Source organism: Rutidosis leptorrhynchoides, chromosome 9 (assembly GCF_046630445.1).
Source record: "Rutidosis leptorrhynchoides isolate AG116_Rl617_1_P2 chromosome 9, CSIRO_AGI_Rlap_v1, whole genome shotgun sequence".
Taxonomy (NCBI): domain Eukaryota; kingdom Viridiplantae; phylum Streptophyta; class Magnoliopsida; order Asterales; family Asteraceae; genus Rutidosis; species Rutidosis leptorrhynchoides.
Window position 1 is genome coordinate 74162031 of NC_092341.1, and position 21175 is coordinate 74183205.

The 21175-nt window shown below is 37.6% G+C and overlaps 1 protein-coding gene across 1 annotated transcript; it reads right to left on the reverse strand.

Moving 5' to 3' along the window:
- Positions 1 to 16795: 16795 nt before the first annotated feature.
- On the reverse strand, positions 16796 to 17596 carry LOC139868163 (uncharacterized). Its single transcript, XM_071856497.1, has one exon. The coding sequence runs from the start codon at positions 17594 to 17596 to the stop codon at positions 16796 to 16798; it is 801 nt and encodes a 266-aa protein (XP_071712598.1).
- Between the last annotated feature and the right edge of the window lie 3579 nt (positions 17597 to 21175).

The following is a 21175-nucleotide window of genomic DNA, read 5'->3' on the forward strand; positions in this document are numbered from 1 at the left end:
CCTTTTACTTTTCCTGACTCGATTTTGTTTAAGCATGGAATGGCACAATTGTGGAGAAAGGGAAAGCAAATCCTGTGTTTTTTTTTATGGGGAAAAGGGTAGGTTTTGGTTACCTTAGGCTAAATTTTTGTTTTTTCTTGATTTTTTCTTTATCTCATGGGTTGTTTTCCTTTTGCATAGATGACTTTAAGGAATGTTATTAAGTCTTTGGGGTTGAAGCAGATGACATAGGCTGCCCGGGCAACAACTGTGGTTAAGGATTTGGGTTCTCCTTTTTGCTCTGGATTTATGGAAGTAGAAAGTGTAGTGACCCGAACTTTTCCATGTTTATATATATTAATTGAGATTGATATTTACATGATTAAATGTTTCCAACATGTTAAGCAATCAAACTTGTTAAGACTTGATTAATTGAAATAGGTTTCATATAGACAATTGACCACCCAAGTTGACCGGTGATTCACGAACGTTAAAACTTGTAAAAAAACTATATGATGACATATATATGGTTATATATATAGTTAACATGATATTATGATAAGTAAACATATCATTAATTATATTAACAATGAACTACATATGTAAAAACAAGACTACTAACTTAATGATTTTGAAACGAGACATATATGTAACGTTTATCGTTGTAACGACATTTAATGTATATATATCATATTAAGAGATATTCGTACATCATAATATCATGATAATATAATAATTTAAAATCTCTTTTGATATTATAAACATTGGGTTAACAACATTTAACAAGATCGTTAACCTAAAGGTTTCAAAACAACACTTACATGTAACGACTAACGATGACTTAACGACTCAGTTAAAATGTATATACATGTAGTGTTTTAATATGTATTTATACACTTTTGAAAGACTTCAATACACTTATCAAAATACTTCTACTTAACAAAAATGCTTACAATTACATTCTCGTTCAGTTTCATCAACAATTCTACTCGTATGCACCCGTATTCGTACTCGTACAATACACAGCTTTTAGATGTATGTACTATTGGTATATACACTCCAATGATCAGCTCTTAGCAGCCCATGTGAGTCACCTAACACATGTGGGAACCATCATTTGGCAACTAGCACGAAATATCTCATAAGATTACAAAAATATGAGTAATCATTCATGACTTATTTACATGAAAACAAAATTACATATCCTTTATATCTAATCCATACACCAACGACCAAAAACACCTACAAACACTTTCATTCTTCAATTTTCTTCATCTAATTGAACTCTCTCAAGTTGTATCTTCAAGTTCTAAGTGTTCTTCATAAATTCCAAAAGTTCTGGTTTCATAAAATCAAGAATACTTTCAAGTTTGCTAGCTCACTTCCAATCTTGTAAGGTGATCATCCAACCTCAAGAAATCTTTGTTTCTTACAGTAGGTTATCATTCTAATACAAGGTAATAATCATATTCAAACTTTGGTTCAATTTCTATAACTATAACAATCTTATTTCAAGTGATGATCTTACTTGAACTTGTTTTCGTGTCATGATTTTGCTTCAAGAACTTTGAGCCATCCAAGGATCCATTGAAGCTAGATCCATTTTTCTCTTTTCCAGTAGGTTCATCCAAGGAACTTAAGGTAGTAATGATGTTCATAACATCATTCGATTCATACATATAAAGCTATCTTATTCGAAGGTTTAAACTTGTAATCACTAGAACATAGTTTAGTTAATTCTAAACTTGTTCGCAAACAAAAGTTAATCCTTCTAACTTGACTTTTAAAATCAACTAAACACATGTTCTATATCTATATGATATGCTAACTTAATGATTTAAAACCTGGAAACACGAAAAACACCGTAAAACCGGATTTACGCCGTCGTAGTAACACCGCGGGCTGTTTTGGGTTAGTTAATTAAAAACTATGATAAACTTTGATTTAAAAGTTGTTATTCTGAGAAAATGATTTTTATTATGAACATGAAACTATATCCAAAAATTATGGTTAAACTCAAAGTGGAAGTATGTTTTCTAAAATGGTCATCTAGACGTCGTTCTTTCGACTGAAATGACTACCTTTACAAAAAACGACTTGTAACTTATTTTTCCGACTATAAACCTATACTTTTTCTGTTTAGATTCATAAAATAGAGTTCAATATGAAACCATAGCAATTTGATTCACTCAAAACAGATTTAAAATGAAGAAGTTATGGGTAAAACAAGATTGGATAATTTTTCTCATTTTAGCTACGTGAAAATTGGTAACAAATCTATTCCAACCATAACTTAATCAACTTGTATTGTATATTATGTAATCTTGAGATACCATAGACACGTATACAATGTTTCGACCTATCATGTCGACACATCTATATATATTTCGGAACAACCATAGACACTCTATATGTGAATGTTGGAGTTAGCTATACAGGGTTGAGGTTGATTCCAAAATATATATAGTTTGAGTTGTGATCAATACTGAGATACGTATACACTGGGTCGTGGATTGATTCAAGATAATATTTATCGATTTATTTCTGTACATCTAACTGTGGACAACTAGTTGTAGGTTACTAACGAGGACAGCTGGCTTAATAAACTTAAAACATCAAAATATATTAAAAGTGTTGTAAATATATTTTGAACATACTTTAATATATATGTATATATTGTTATAGGTTCGTGAATCAACAGTGGCCAAGTCTTACTTCCCGACGAAGTAAAAATCTGTGAAAGTGAGTTATAGTCCCACTTTTAAAATCTAATATTTTTGGGATGAGAATACATGCAAGTTTTATAAATGATTTACAAAATAGACACAAGTACGTGAAACTACATTCTATGGTTGAATTATCGAAATCGAATATGCCCCTTTTTATTAAGTCTGGTAATCTAAGAATTAGGGAACAGACACCCTAATTGACGCGAATCCTAAAGATAGATCTATTGGGCCTAACAAACCCCATCCAAAGTACCGGATGCTTTAGTACTTCGAAATTTATATCATATCCGAAGGGTGTCCCGGAATGATGGGGATATTCTTATATATGCATCTTGTTATTGTCGGTTACCAGGTGTTCACCATATGAATGATTTTTATCTCTATGTATGGGATGTGTATTGAAATATGAAATCTTGTGGTCTATTATTATGATTTGATATATATAGGTTAAACCTATAACTCACCAACATTTTTGTTGACGTTTTAAGCATGTTTATTCTCAGGTGATTATTAAGAGCTTCCGCTGTCGCATACTTAAATAAGGACAAGATTTGGAGTCCATGCTTGTATGATATTGTGTAAAAACTGCATTCAAGAAACTTATTTTGTTGTAACATATTTGTATTGTAAACCATTATGTAATGGTCGTGTGTAAACAGGATATTTTAGATTATCATTATTTGATAATCTACGTAAAGCCTTTTAAACCTTTATTGAGGAAATAAAGGTTATGGTTTGTTTAAAAATGAATGCAGTCTTTGAAAAACGTCTCATATAGAGGTCAAAACCTCGCAACGAAATCAATTAATATGGAACGTTTTTAATCAATAAGAACGGGACATTTCAGTTGGTATCCGAGCGTTGGTCTTAGAGAACCAGAAAATTTGCATTAGTGTGTCTTATTGAGTTTGTTAGGATGCATTAGTGAGTCTGGACTTCGACCGTGTTTTCTTTAAAAATGATTGCTTAACATTTTTGTTGGAAACTATATATTTCTAACATATGAATATTATGTGATATATTAATCTCTTAACGTGTTTGATATTATGTGATAGATGTCTACCTCTAGAACAAGTCCCATTGACTCACCTAATAATAATGAAGAGTCAAATGTAAATTGGAATGATTTGTGGACTGATTCACAAGTTCCCGAAGAGGAACCGGAAGAAGAGTCGGAACCGGAAGAAGAATCGGAACCGGAAGAAGAATCGGAACCGGATGAAGAAATAGAACCGGTGGGGGAAATAATAAAACGGTTAAGTAAAAGAAAATCCTCAACCAACCGACCAAAGTTAATTATGGTCAATGGTGTTTCCGCCAAGGAAGCAAAATATTGGGAGGATTACCAATTCTCCGATGAATCGGATTCCGACGAGAATTCCGATGATGTTATAGAAATTACCCCAACTGAATTTAAAAAGGCAAAAGAAAATAATAAGAGAAAGGGCATAAAAATAGAGAAATCTAATTCCAACCCCGATGAACTTTATATGTATCGTCAACCCCCGAAGTCCTTAAGTTGTAACAATGACCCGGGAACCTCTAAACCACCAGGTTTTTCTAAACCAATGTGGACAACGACGGCTCGTATTAGGGGAACATCATATATCCCTAGAAACTTGGCAAAACGAACCAAAACCGAAGAAGAAGAAACGAGCGAGTCGGAATAAGATAGTTGTATTCGTGTGGTGTAATATATGGAATATAGTGTTCTTATGCTTTATGATATATGTAAAAATTGCTTGTATTAGTAAGTATTTTTTTTATGAATCTAACTCTTGTCTATTTTACAGTTTAAAAACACAAAATGGATAGACAACCCAATATTTTAAGAGACCTACCCGGAGACATGATTGATGAAATCTTGTCTAGAGTCGGCCAGAATTCTTCGGCACAACTATTTAAGGCGAGATCAGTTTGTAAGACATTCGAAGAACGTTCCAAGAATGTCTTGGTTTATAAGAGACTTTCGTTTGAAAGATGGGGGATATCACATTGGGAAACCCATAAGTTACGATGTGTTTACTTTGACGCATATATTGCGGGGAACCCAAATGCTATTTTACGCAACGGGTTAAGAAATTATTTTGACTCAATATATCCGAATATTGGACTTCGTGATTTAGAAAAAGCGGCTAACATGCAACATAAAGAAGCATGTTATGCTTACGGATTAGTAATGTTCGCTTCTCACCAAAGTGAGAACAAGAACATCGGGCTACAACTATTAAACAAAACATTCCCACAAGTGACGGAGTCGGTAATTGGGATAAGAAATGAGGTTTTTAGGTTATTACGAGACTGTTGGACATTACGTAATCCTCGTCCCTTTGACGATGTTACAACACGCTGTCTTATCAACGGCCATAACGGTTATGTTGCACAAGACCAAGGATGGGAAGTAGTCCTAGTAAAACCAGAATGCATGACTTGTTTCTGGACGTATGAATTACGTGTCTTTATTGCCTTTGCTGAACGACTTGTGTACTAGCTAGAATTGTCTTCACAAGTATCTTGTATCAAAGTTATTGTGTGCTATATTTCATGCTTTATGTAAAATAAGCGGTATTGTAAGTTTGTAAAATATTGTATAAAAGTTTGAACGCGAAATATTATTATAATCAGTTTTTCATATAGAATTGTAGTAGTTGAATTGTATATTAGCTACTAAGTATGAACTTAACGGGTAGGTACTACCCGAATTTAAACTTATAAAACGCTAATATGAAGAAAAAGCTTTTATAAATGAGTTCATATTATGCTACGAAATACTATTAACTACTCTTAATATTCTGTATGATTAACTTGTTCCATTTAACTATTTTGAAGGAAATGGCACCGACTACTCGACACACCGTGAATATGAATGAAGAGGAATTCCGTACTTTTCTAGCTTCAAACATAGCCGCAGTACAGGCTGCGCTACATACCAACAATAACCTTGGATCTAGCAGTACAGGAAATCGTGTAGGATGCACCTACAAAGAATTCACTGCCTGCAAACCTTTAGAATTTGATGGAACCGAAGGACCGATCGGATTGAAACGGTGGACCGAGAAGGTTGAATCGGTGTTTGCCATAAGTAAGTGTACTGAAGAGGACAAAGTGAAGTACGCTACGCATACCTTCACAGGTTCTGCGTTAACATGGTGGAATACCTATCTAGAGCAAGTGGGACAAGATGATGCGTACGCACTACCGTGGTCAGCATTCAAGCACTTGATGAACGAGAAGTACCGTCCCAGAACCGAGGTCAATAAGCTCAAGACAGAACTTAGAGGGTTACGAACCCAAGGATTTGATATTACCACGTACGAAAGACGATTCACAGAATTGTGCCTATTGTGTCCGGGAGCATTCGAAGATGAGGAAGAGAAGATCGACGCGTTTGTGAAAGGATTACCGGAAAGAATCCAAGAAGATATAAGTTCACACGAGCCCGCCTCCATACAACAGGCATGTAGAATGGCTCACAAACTAGTGAACCAGATTGAAGAAAGAATTAAAGAACAGACTGCTGAAGAGGCCAATGTGAAGCAAGTCAAAAGAAAGTGGGAGGAAAACGGTGATAAGAATCACCAATGCAACAACAACAGCAATTACAACAATAATCGCAACAATTATCCCAACAATCGCAACATCAATCGCAACTACAACAAACGGCCCAACAACAACAACAACAACAACAACAACAACAGCAACTACAACAATCATCCCAACAACAATAATAACCGCAACAACAACAACAATCAGAAGCAGCTATGCCAAAGGTGTGAAAAGAATCACTCGGGGTTCTGCACCAAATTTTGCAACAAGTGTAAAAGAAATGGTCATAGCGCGGCGAAGTGTGAGGTCTACGGACCAGGGGTTAATAGAACGAAAGGAACAAATGGTGTCGGAACGAGTAATGGCGGAGCAAGTAGTGTCGGAGCAAGTTATGCCAATGTAGTTTGTTATAAATGTGGAAAACCAGGCCACATTATTAGAAATTGCCCGAACCAGGAGAACACGAATGGACAAGGCCGTGGAAGAGTTTTCAATATTAATGCGGTAGAGGCACAGGAAGACCCGGAGCTTGTTACGGGTACGTTTCTTATTGACAATAAATCTGCTTACGTTTTATTTGATTCGGGTGCGGATAGAAGCTATATGAGTAGAGATTTTTGTGCTAAATTAAGTTGTCCATTGACGCCTTTGGATAGTAAATTTTTACTCGAATTAGCAAATGGTAAATTAATTTCAGCAGATAATATATGTCGGAATCGAGAAATTAAACTGGTTAGCGAAACATTTAAGATTGATTTGATACCAGTAGAGTTAGGGAGTTTTGATGTGATAATCGGTATGGACTGGTTGAAAGAAGTGAAAGCGGAGATCGTTTGTTACAAAAATGCAATTCGCATTATACGAGAAAAAGGAAAACCCTTAATGGTGTACGGAGAAAAGGGCAACACGAAGCTACATCTTATTAGTAATTTGAAGGCACAAAAACTAATAAGAAAAGGTTGCTATGCTGTTCTAGCACACGTCGAGAAAGTACAAACTGAAGAAAAGAGCATCAATGATGTTCCCATTGCAAAAGAATTTCCCGATGTATTTCCGAAAGAATTACCGGGATTACCCCCACATCGATCCGTTGAATTTCAAATAGATCTTGTACCAGGAGCTGCACCAATAGCTCGTGCTCCTTACAGACTCGCACCCAGCGAGATGAAAGAACTGCAAAGCCAATTACAAGAACTTTTAGAGCGTGGTTTCATTCGACCAAGCACATCACCGTGGGGAGCTCCTGTTTTGTTTGTCAAGAAGAAAGATGGTACATTCAGGTTGTGTATCGACTACCGAGAGTTGAACAAACTTACCATCAAGAACCGCTACCCACTACCGAGAATCGACGACTTATTTGATCAACTACAAGGCTCGTCTGTTTATTCAAAGATTGACTTACGTTCTGGGTATCATCAAATGCGGGTGAAAGAAGATGATATTCCAAAGACTGCTTTCAGAACACGTTACGGTCATTACGAGTTTATGGTCATGCCGTTTGGTTTAACTAATGCACCAGCTGTGTTCATGGACCTTATGAACCGAGTGTGTGGACCATACCTTGACAAGTTTGTCATTGTTTTCATTGATGACATACTTATTTACTCAAAGAATGACCAAGAACACGGTGAACATTTGAGAAAGGTGTTAGAAGTATTGAGGAAGGAAGAATTGTACGCTAAGTTTTCAAAGTGTGCATTTTGGTTGGAAGAAGTTCAATTTCTCGGTCACATAGTGAACAAAGAAGGTATTAAGGTGGATCCGGCAAAGATAGAAACTGTTGAAAAGTGGGAAACCCCGAAAACTCCGAAACACATACGCCAGTTTTTAGGACTAGCTGGTTACTACAGAAGGTTCATCCAAGACTTTTCCAGAATAGCAAAACCCTTGACTGCATTAACGCATAAAGGGAAGAAATTTGAATGGAATGATGAACAAGAGAAAGCGTTTCAGTTATTGAAGAAAAAGCTAACTACGGCACCTATATTGTCATTGCCTGAAGGGAATGATGATTTTGTGATTTATTGTGACGCATCAAAGCAAGGTCTCGGTTGTGTATTAATGCAACGAACGAAGGTGATTGCTTATGCGTCTAGACAATTGAAGATTCACGAACAAAATTATACGACGCATGATTTGGAATTAGGCGCGGTTGTTTTTGCATTAAAGACTTGGAGGCACTACTTATATGGGGTCAAAAGTATTATATATACCGACCACAAAAGTCTTCAACACATATTTAATCAGAAACAACTGAATATGAGGCAGCGTAGGTGGATTGAATTGTTGAATGATTACGACTTTGAGATTCGTTACCACCCGGGGAAGGCAAATGTGGTAGCCGATGCCTTGAGCAGGAAGGACAGAGAACCCATTCGAGTAAAATCTATGAATATAATGATTCATAATAACCTTACTACTCAAATAAAGGAGGCGCAACAAGGAGTTTTAAAAGAGGGAAATTTAAAGGATGAAATACCCAAGGGATCGGAGAAGCATCTTAATATTCGGGAAGACGGAACCCGGTATAGGGCTGAAAGGATTTGGGTACCAAAATTTGGAGAAATGAGAGAAATGGTACTTAGAGAAGCTCATAAAACCAGATACTCAATACATCCTGGAACGGGGAAGATGTATAAGGATCTCAAGAAACATTTTTGGTGGCCAGGTATGAAAGCCGATGTTGCTAAATATGTAGGAGAATGTTTGACGTGTTCTAAGGTCAAAGCTGAGCATCAGAAACCATCAGGTCTACTTCAACAACCCGAAATCCCGGAATGGAAATGGGAAAACATTACCATGGATTTCATCACTAAATTGCCAAGGACTGCAAGTGGTTTTGATACTATTTGGGTAATAGTTGATCGTCTCACCAAATCGGCACACTTCCTACCAATAAGAGAAGATGACAAGATGGAGAAGTTAGCACGACTGTATTTGAAGGAAGTCGTCTCCAGACATGGAATACCAATCTCTATTATCTCTGATAGGGATGGCAGATTTATTTCAAGATTCTGGCAGACATTACAGCAAGCATTAGGAACTCGTCTAGACATGAGTACTGCCTATCATCCACAAACTGATGGGCAGAGCGAAAGGACGATACAAACGCTTGAAGACATGCTACGAGCATGTGTTATTGATTTCGGAAACAGTTGGGATCGACATCTACCGTTAGCAGAATTTTCCTACAACAACAGCTACCATTCAAGCATTGAGATGGCGCCGTTTGAAGCACTTTATGGTAGAAAGTGCAGGTCTCCGATTTGTTGGAGTGAAGTGGGGGATAGACAGATTACGGGTCCGGAGATTATACAAGAAACTACCGAGAAGATCATCCAAATTCAACAACGGTTGAAAACCGCCCAAAGTCGACAAAAGAGCTACGCTGACATTAAAAGAAAAGATATAGAATTTGAAATTGGAGAGATGGTCATGCTTAAAGTTGCACCTTGGAAAGGCGTTGTTCGATTTGGTAAACGAGGGAAATTAAATCCAAGGTATATTGGACCATTCAAGATTATTGATCGTGTCGGACCAGTAGCTTACCGACTAGAGTTACCTCAACAACTCGCGGCTGTACATAACACTTTCCACGTCTCGAATTTAAAGAAATGTTTTGCTAAAGAAGATCTCACTATTCCGTTAGATGAAATCCAAATCAACGAAAAACTTCAATTCATCGAAGAACCCGTCGAAATAATGGATCGTGAGGTTAAAAGACTTAAGCAAAACAAGATACCAATTGTTAAGGTTCGATGGAATGCTCGTAGAGGACCCGAGTTCACCTGGGAGCGTGAAGATCAGATGAAGAAGAAATACCCGCATCTATTTCCAGAAGATTCGTCAACACCTTCAACAGCTTAAAATTTCGGGACAAATTTATTTAACGGGTAGGTACTGTAGTGACCCGAACTTTTCCATGTTTATATATATTAATTGAGATTGATATTTACATGATTAAATGTTTCCAACATGTTAAGCAATCAAACTTGTTAAGACTTGATTAATTGAAATAGGTTTCATATAGACAATTGACCACCCAAGTTGACCGGTGATTCACGAACGTTAAAACTTGTAAAAAAACTATATGATGACATATATATGGTTATATATATAGTTAACATGATATTATGATAAGTAAACATATCATTAATTATATTAACAATGAACTACATATGTAAAAACAAGACTACTAACTTAATGATTTTGAAACGAGACATATATGTAACGTTTATCGTTGTAACGACATTTAATGTATATATATCATATTAAGAGATATTCGTACATCATAATATCATGATAATATAATAATTTAAAATCTCTTTTGATATTATAAACATTGGGTTAACAACATTTAACAAGATCGTTAACCTAAAGGTTTCAAAACAACACTTACATGTAACGACTAACGATGACTTAACGACTCAGTTAAAATGTATATACATGTAGTGTTTTAATATGTATTTATACACTTTTGAAAGACTTCAATACACTTATCAAAATACTTCTACTTAACAAAAATGCTTACAATTACATTCTCGTTCAGTTTCATCAACAATTCTACTCGTATGCACCCGTATTCGTACTCGTACAATACACAGCTTTTAGATGTATGTACTATTGGTATATACACTCCAATGATCAGCTCTTAGCAGCCCATGTGAGTCACCTAACACATGTGGGAACCATCATTTGGCAACTAGCATGAAATATCTCATAAGATTACAAAAATATGAGTAATCATTCATGACTTATTTACATGAAAACAAAATTACATATCCTTTATATCTAATCCATACACCAACGACCAAAAACACCTACAAACACTTTCATTCTTCAATTTTCTTCATCTAATTGAACTCTCTCAAGTTCTATCTTCAAGTTCTAAGTGTTCTTCATAAATTCCAAAAGTTCTGGTTTCATAAAATCAAGAATACTTTCAAGTTTGCTAGCTCACTTCCAATCTTGTAAGGTGATCATCCAACCTCAAGAAATCTTTGTTTCTTACAGTAGGTTATCATTCTAATACAAGGTAATAATCATATTCAAACTTTGGTTCAATTTCTATAACTATAACAATCTTATTTCAAGTGATGATCTTACTTGAACTTGTTTTCGTGTCATGATTTTGCTTCAAGAACTTTGAGCCATCCAAGGATCCATTGAAGCTAGATCCATTTTTCTCTTTTCCAGTAGGTTCATCCAAGGAACTTAAGGTAGTAATGATGTTCATAACATCATTCGATTCATACATATAAAGCTATCTTATTCGAAGGTTTAAACTTGTAATCACTAGAACATAGTTTAGTTAATTCTAAACTTGTTCGCAAACAAAAGTTAATCCTTCTAACTTGACTTTTAAAATCAACTAAACACATGTTCTATATCTATATGATATGCTAACTTAATGATTTAAAACCTGGAAACACGAAAAACACCGTAAAACCGGATTTACGCCGTCGTAGTAACACCGCGGGCTGTTTTGGGTTAGTTAATTAAAAACTATGATAAACTTTGATTTAAAAGTTGTTATTCTGAGAAAATGATTTTTATTATGAACATGAAACTATATCCAAAAATTATGGTTAAACTCAAAGTGGAAGTATGTTTTCTAAAATGGTCATCTAGACGTCGTTCTTTCGACTGAAATGACTACCTTTACAAAAAACGACTTGTAACTTATTTTTCCGACTATAAACCTATACTTTTTCTGTTTAGATTCATAAAATAGAGTTCAATATGAAACCATAGCAATTTGATTCACTCAAAACAGATTTAAAATGAAGAAGTTATGGGTAAAACAAGATTGGATAATTTTTCTCATTTTAGCTACGTGAAAATTGGTAACAAATCTATTCCAACCATAACTTAATCAACTTGTATTGTATATTATGTAATCTTGAGATACCATAGACACGTATACAATGTTTCGACCTATCATGTCGACACATCTATATATATTTCGGAACAACCATAGACACTCTATATGTGAATGTTGGAGTTAGCTATACAGGGTTGAGGTTGATTCCAAAATATATATAGTTTGAGTTGTGATCAATACTGAGATACGTATACACTGGGTCGTGGATTGATTCAAGATAATATTTATCGATTTATTTCTGTACATCTAACTGTGGACAACTAGTTGTAGGTTACTAACGAGGACAGCTGACTTAATAAACTTAAAACATCAAAATATATTAAAAGTGTTGTAAATATATTTTGAACATACTTTAATATATATGTATATATTGTTATAGGTTCGTGAATCAACAGTGGCCAAGTCTTACTTCCCGACGAAGTAAAAATCTGTGAAAGTGAGTTATAGTCCCACTTTTAAAATCTAATATTTTTGGGATGAGAATACATGCAGGTTTTATAAATGATTTACAAAATAGACACAAGTACGTGAAACTACATTCTATGGTTGAATTATCGAAATCGAATATGCCCCTTTTTATTAAGTCTGGTAATCTAAGAATTAGGGAACAGACACCCTAATTGACGCGAATCCTAAAGATAGATCTATTGGGCCTAACAAACCCCATCCAAAGTACCGGATGCTTTAGTACTTCGAAATTTATATCATATCCGAAGGGTGTCCCGGAATGATGGGGATATTCTTATATATGCATCTTGTTATTGTCGGTTACCAGGTGTTCACCATATGAATGATTTTTATCTCTATGTATGGGATGTGTATTGAAATATGAAATCTTGTGGTCTATTATTATGATTTGATATATATAGGTTAAACCTATAACTCACCAACATTTTTGTTGACGTTTTAAGCATGTTTATTCTCAGGTGATTATTAAGAGCTTCCGCTGTCGCATACTTAAATAAGGACAAGATTTGGAGTCCATGCTTGTATGATATTGTGTAAAAACTGCATTCAAGAAACTTATTTTGTTGTAACATATTTGTATTGTAAACCATTATGTAATGGTCGTGTGTAAACAGGATATTTTAGATTATCATTATTTGATAATCTACGTAAAGCCTTTTAAACCTTTATTGAGGAAATAAAGGTTATGGTTTGTTTAAAAATGAATGCAGTCTTTGAAAAACGTCTCATATAGAGGTCAAAACCTCGCAACGAAATCAATTAATATGGAACGTTTTTAATCAATAAGAACGGGACATTTCAGAAAGTAGGCCTGAGAAAGCAGCTGAGTCGAGTGTTCCCAAGGTTGAAGCTAGTGTAAGAGTAGCTTCAGAACATGAACTTATCAATGTCGATGCTGAACCCGATGTTTCTAGGAGCATTCCTGTTAGGGCATCTAGGCGTCAAAAGGCTGCAAAGAAGAGAAAGGAGATGGTTTCAAGTTCTCCCTTGAAAAAGGCTAAATTTTCTCTTGAAGACGAAGATATTGAGGATGATGTTCCTTTTGAAGGTTCGGGTGATAATATCCCTTCTGGTATGAGGCTTTATGTTTTCATCCCAATCTTAAAGCTTTGTTTACTTTATTATTATAATTCTTTTTTTTTGTAGGACCTCTTCTTGCCATTCCTCTGTTGTCTGCTTGTTATGATGTTTTGGATGAGAAGGTTCCTCCTGAGTTTGAGAATGCTTTAACGGATACCTCTAAGCTTGTTTATGTGTATACGCCCCACTATTGTCGTTATGCGATCTATAATCACCTTGTTCTTTCTCGCCTAAAAGTACCCCAGATGTTGGGTTTTTGGAGAAAGAGGTGAGTGACCTTAAGAAAGCCAGTGCTTCAGCTAAGGAGTCCGTGAAGAAGTCGCAAAATCAGTTGCTATTGAATACTTCTTGGGAGGAGGAAGTGAAATCTTGCAGGAGTGAGATTTTAAGGTTGCAGGAAATACAGAAGCTCGATGAAGACAAGGTTGCTAGCTTGGAGCAGTAGAATGAGGTTCTTCGCCAAAAAGCAAGGGATGCTGCTTTGGTTATGGAGGAACAAAGAAAAGATTTGATGGTTTGAAATTCGAATACTCAAATGATATTTCCCAAGTTATTCCTCACATTTGCAGGTAATTGGTGTGCAGTAAGGAGCTAGGCGAGTACCTTTGCACGGTGGTGTTGGCTAGTAAGCAAGAGAAAAGATGCCAGCTGTTGGAGGATTTGGCAAAACAGGGCAAAGTTCAGCTAGATGATTGCCTGGAGTATACGGATCAGGGATCTGCCCTCCTTGATGTTGCATGTGCTAAGATCATGAATGCTGAACTTAATTACATTGCCACTGTTGCTGCTCATTCGAATGCCAAGCCTGTCGAACTCCTCACACTTGTTGCGGAGGAAGGTGATAAATAGTGTTTGATGTTGCTTTAATAATCTTGTAGGCCCTCTTTTGAACTTATTGGTAGTGTGTTGGTTGTATTTCTTTACACTGCTATATTTATGGCTTGCGTGCCTGTTGATCAATGGCCTAGGTGCCTTTAGAAAATTACATTTCGTTGGCTAAATACCCTTGCTTTCTTTAGTTATTTCATCACATTCTTTTATTAGCCATATCTAGAAAATGACTGGCTAGGTTTTAAAGAGCATAAGAATCTTTTATGCTTTTGCGTTCTTTTACTATGTTTATCATAAAGCACTTTATAGAGCTATCATTAGCTCAGGTTTCGAGACATTATCATACATAGTTGGGTATACATTTTTAGGTGTGCCACTTGGGCTACTGCCATACTTTTCTACAAATAGTTTAGATATTCCTCCTGGGCTATCGTTCCAATTTTGTTGTAGTTTTATAGGTAGCTTAGGCTTTTCACCGTTGTATTTTGTACAAGTGCATGAGGTATTCCTCTTGGGAATCCTTCGTGGGTGTGTGGATAGCTTAGGTGTGCCTCTTGGCCCACCATCGTAGTTTTTATAATAAATAGCTTAGGTGTGCCTCTTGGGCCACTGTTGCTTTAAATGAGGGATTCCTTTTGGGAATCCTTCGTAGTTGTGTAAATAGCTTAGGCGCGCCTCGTGGGCCACCATTGCAATTTTACAATAGTTAGCTTACGCGTGCCTCTTGGACCACCGTCCATCTAAGTAAATGAGGTATTCCTCTTGGGAATCCTTCTTAACTGTGTAAATAGCTTAGACATGCCTCATGGGCCACCGTTGCAATTTTACAATATTTAGCTTAGGCGTGCCTCATGGGCAACCATCGCTCTAAGTAAATGAGGTATTCCTCTTGGGAATCCTTCGCAACTGTGTAAATATCTTAGGCGTGCCTCTTGGGCCACTGTTGTAATTTTACAATAGTTAGCTTAGGCGTGCCTCTTGGGCCACCGTCGCTCTAAGTAAATGAGGTATTCCTCTTGGAATCCTTCGCAACTGTGTAAATAGCTTAGGTGTGCCTCTTGGGCCACCGTTGCAATTTTACAATAGTTAGGTTATGCGTGCCTCTTGGGCCACCGTTGCTCTAAGTAAATGAGGTATTCCTCTTGGGAATCCTTCGTAGTTGTGTAAATAGCTTAGGAGTGCCTCTTGGGCCACCGTTGCAATTTTACAATAGTTATCTTAGGCGTGCCTCTTGGGCCACCGTTGCTCTAAGTAAATGAGGTGTTGTCTATAGACATTCATTTTTTCCAAAAGATAGTACGATTCATTTGAAGTTTTTCTTGTGGTAGAAAGCGTATGTGCTTCAACTACTTGTTACAGATCTTTCCTACTGAATACGACCGAAAGCTTAGAAATAAAACCTCCACAGATTGACTCCATTCCAGGTACGTGGAATCTGTTTTCTCGTTGTGGTCTCTAGTTTGTACGTTCCATTACCGAAGGCTTCGGAAATTACATGCGTCCTTCCCAAGTAGGGCCTAGTTTCCCTTCGTATTTCACCTTACTGGTACAGTTGAGTCGTAAAATGTGATCTCTAATCTTGAACACTGAAGGCTTAACTCACTTTTTATAGTACTTCTCGATGGTTTTTCTGTAAGATACTTCCCTAATCAGGGAAACTTCTGTTCTTTCTTCCATCAGTTCGAGATTAAGACGAAGGTTTTCTTCATTTTCTTAAAGGTTGGTGGTTCTTTTGGTTAGTACTTGTATTTCGGCGGGTAATATCGCTTATGTGCCTTACACCAAGCTATATGGTGTTTCACCATTGCTCCTTTTGGGTGTGGTTCGGTGAGCCCACAAGACTAATGAGAGTTTCTCTATCCATCCTTGGTGGCATTTTCCCAATCGCTTTTCCAGACCCTTTAGGATGTCTCTGTTGATGACTCCGACTTGTCCATTACTTCGGGGGTGGTACACAGAGGTAAACGTTTGTTTGATCTATAGCTTTTCACAAAATTGTGGGAATATACCTTCAGCGAATTGTTTTCCATTGTCAGAGACGATTTCTTGGGGGATACCAAATCGATATATCAATTTGTTCCCAAACAAATTTTTCAATATGATTTCCCGTTGTCGTGCTTAAGGGCTTTACTTCTGCCCACTTTCTGAAGTAATCGATGGCGACTACTAAGAAATTTTTTCTTCCGGGAGCTTCAATTAATGGCCCTACTATGTCTATTCCCCACTTCGAAAATGGCCAAGCTGAAAGAATCGATATTAGCCCCTACTTTGGTTGCTTCTAGACTTTGGCATGAATCTGGAAAGACTCACTGGTTTGCAACATTGTGACTGTATCCTCGTGCGTCGTTGGCCAATAATAGCCTAGCCTCAAGATTTTTATTACCACCGACCTTAGTCCAGCGTGGAGCCCACATACACCTTTATGCATCTCTTTTATGATTACTGAAGCTTGGTTTTGCCCTACACACCGGAGGCATGGAGTTAGAAAGGATTTTCGATATAATCCTCCATTCATGAGCTTGTATGAGGGTGCTTTGATTCGGATCTTCCTGGCTTCTTTCATATCTTCGGGTAGGATGCCAAGTTCCAGATACTCCCTTAGTGGTTTCATCCACGTGTTTGCTTCTTCTTTTACGAGGTCATGAACTTCTTCTATTTCAACGAACCTTCTTTCTAGAAATTCGACAACGACCTCCTTCGCTAGGTGTGTGAAGGTAATAGAAGCGAGTTTGCTCAAAACATCTGCATTTTTGTTTTGACTTCTTCGCACGTGCTCAATGGAAAAACCTCTGAAACTTTCAATCAATTCCCCAACTTTTGACAGATAGAGCTGTATTACGGGATGTATGGCTTCGAAAATCCTCAAGACTTGGTTTGCAACGAGTTGGGAATCCACAAAGGTTCGCAAGTACTCTATCTTCATTTCTTTTGCCATTCTTAGTCTGGAAAGTAGGGCCTCATACTCAGCTTTGTTATTGGTTGTATTGAAATCAAAACGGATGGTGTATGTTAACTCTTGTCCCTCGGGATTGACCAACATTAACCCTGCCCCCTGAACCATCGGAGCTTGATGCTCCATCAGTAAAAAATTTCCATTACTCCGACTCTATGGCGGGAGTTCCTCCGACTCTATGGCGAGAGTGATAATTTGCGCGAAGGTTGAGCTGTTTCCTTCGTTTGTTTCTGCGATTTCTACCCTAAAATTGGCAAGCACTCGAGCTTTGATTGAATGCCTAACTTGGAAATCGATGTCATGCTCTCCGAGTTCGATGGCCCATTTGGCCATACATCCTGACTTTTCTAGCTTCATGAGTATCTGCCTAATCGGTTTTTCAGTTAATACAATAATGGGATGAGCTTGGAAATGGCTTCTTAATTTCCTAGCGATATGTACTAATGCCAAAGTATGCTTTTCGAGCTCTGGGTAGTTAGCTTCTGCTCCTCGGAGGATCCGGCTCACAAAATATATGGGAAATTGAATTCGGTCCTCTTTCGCTATAAGGACTGCACTAATGCATTCTTTGGATCTTGCTAAAGTAATACCAAAGTAAGCTTTTCAAGCTCTGGGTAGTTAGCATCTGCTCCTCGGAGGATCCGGCTAAAAAAATATATGGGAATTTGAATTCGGTCCTCTTCCGCTACAAGGACTGCACTAATGCATTCTTTGGATGCTGCCAGATAGAGATATAATGTCTCTTCTCACATGGATGAAGTGAGAGTTGGGAGATTTTCTATGTGAGTTTTCATGTCTGTGAAGGCCTGTTCCGCTTCTTCTGTCTAGGTTATCTTCTTCGCCCCTAGACATCCCTTTAGCACTTTAAAGAAAGGTAGTTGCTTCAGCACCTTTGGAAAGGAACTGACTTAACGATGCCAATTTCCCGTTTAGACTCTGCATTTCCTTAATGGTGGTTGGAGTCTTGAGTTGCTGAAGTTTGTCTACCTTCTCTAGGTTTGCTTGGATTCCTTTCTTGGTGATATAATACCCCATGAACCTTCCTTCTTTCACTCCAAAAGAGCATTTCTTTGAGTTGAGTTTGATGATACCCATAGTGATCCGTATCAAAAAGACACACTATTAACAACATTCCGTCTGGATTATAACCGACGTGAATCGTCCCGGGCAGGAACCTCTTTCCGGCTCCACTCTAGTAATCCGACCAGAAGGTTATTTATGTGCACACCCGGGAAGAGGTGTCCCGGACAAAGGTTGGCCGTCACGATACATAAAACCCATCCTACCAGGATAAGTGTGCAGGCCACCAGTATCACTTAGCCGAGTACAATACATTAGTAGTTTATGAACCATGTTATCACGTAAAGGCCTACTAAACCAAGTATGTCGGGTGTTCGAAAATCTTTACAAAATCATATACAAACCGGTTGCAATCATCAGCGGTCAAGAGAATATCGTGAAGAAGCACTTAAAATAAACATCAGGTAAAATCCTTCCCAAACTAGAGCAAGATGTTCATCAGTCACATCATAGACGGATTCGTCACATTCTCTCGGAGTAACCATATCTCTCCAAAAGACACTTGGTCCCGAGACAAGCACCTCGTCCCGGAACAAACGCGTGATCTCAAAACAAACACTTAAATAGGCTGCACGCCACGTCAGCCCATGAATATAGGAAAGTTTGTTAAGATCTGTTTCCCAATGAAAGAGACAGGTGCCACTTCAGCCCTCGGATCTCGTGAAGTTTGTTATAACCATGAAAGGGACATGTGCCACGTCATCATTCCCTCATAACACCTATAAATACACGAACAGAATCATTCATTGAACAACACTAGATGCATTAATGTTACTCTGCCCAAATTTCTTATTGTAGCATTTCTCCAGCTGAAAATACAACTCTGATAAAGATTTCGGTCGATATCAGAGTTAATCTTCTCTCTAAGATATTGACTTGTTCGATCTCAATCGAGAAAGGTTAATCTCATCGATTGTTTTATGCCCATGAAATCCAGATTTCAAATCAGGGTTTGCACAGTTATTAGAGATAAAACATTCGATCCCATCTTTTCCACAAATCAAGCACTCAAATCCAAAGTTTCATTCTTCTATTGCGATTTTGGTTTGATCAAGTTTCATGTTGATCGACTTGAGGGTATCGAAGGTTTCTTGGAAGTCCTCCAAAAGAAGGTATTCTTTTGTGCTTTTGATTACCATGTGATCGACATACGCTTCTAGATTTCTCCCTAATTGCTTGTGAAAAGCTTTATCTACGAGCCTTTGAGGAAAGCTTTATTGATGTTTGTGAAATCTACGCACATTCTTCATCCTCCATCTGATGTTTTGACCATAACGGGGTTAGCAACCCAAGTAGGATACTTAGCTTCCCTGATTATGCCTGCATTAAGTAATTCCTCTGCCTCTTTACAAGCTGTTTCGTCCCTTTCTTGGGCAAGATTCCTTCTCTTCTGGTGTACCGGCTCAAGATGTTTGTATTCGTTCAGCATGTGCTCGGTGGAAATGTTTGAACCTTCGATGTTGAGTGTGCGGGGGATCCCAGTCATGTCTCTGTATTCCCAGCAAATATATCTATATTCGCCTGTAACAGTTTGTGGAGCTTCACCTTAGTTTCCGGAGAGATTAGCCTTCCAATTGTCACTTGTTGTTCTGGAAACAAGGGAATAATGGATATCCTCTCTTCCTCGGGGATTTCTTCTGTTGCTTTTAGGATACACTCCCCTGGTCCCTCCGTCGTTTCTTTGATTGCCATGATCACCTTGTTTCGATCGTAAGTCGAGGTTAAGGTCCGATTTTTTCGAGAGTGTGAATCTTTACGAGCTGGTGAATAGTTGACACGATTATTCCCATTTTCATCATTGCTATTTTTCCTAGCAAGATGTTGTGCTGTGACGTGGAGTGAACTATGATGAAATCAAGCGTTTCTGTTCTTGATAGGGGTGGTTCTTCGACAGTAAAGTCGAGATCTGTCTCTCCAATGGGCCAACATCTCTCTCTGGAGAAGCCAAACAAGGGTACTCTCGGAGGTGTTAAATGAGCTTTGATAGAAGGGATGAGTTGGTCGAAGCAATGCTCATACATGATATCACATGTGCTTCCACTATCTAAGTAGATTCGGTACACTTCTCTGTTGAAGATTCGCCCATTAATCGTAAAAGGTTTATCGGATGGTGTGATCGTATCCAAGGTTGGGAAAGAGATCTCTTCCCTATCTATTATACCATAGGTTCTTTCCCTCTTGTAATTTCTTCATGATTCAATAGAGAAACATCCTCCCACGAACAGTATTGCATTATCCGTGTTCGGCTTCTTTTTTTCGAGTTTGACCTCAGGCTTGGGTATCATCGGGTTACGTATACCTTTGACCAAATGTGATAGCTTTCCTAACCGGACAGCCTCTTTTATGGATTGCCTTAGCTGTATACAATTATCTGTCTCGTGTCCATAATTGTTGTGGAAGTCACAGAACTTGCTCATATCCCTATGCTTTCCTTTGTACGCTATCTTCAATGGGGCTTTGAAAGCTTGGGCAACCCTATCAGTGGCGAGAATTTTCTTGGGAGATTTTATCAACGTCCCGAGGATCCCGGAGGTAGATTCTTTTCGATTGGGGGGAGAACTTAATTCTGTCATTCTTCTTCCGGGATCTATCTTCTCGGTGGCCTGGCCCTTCTCTTCGTTTGGT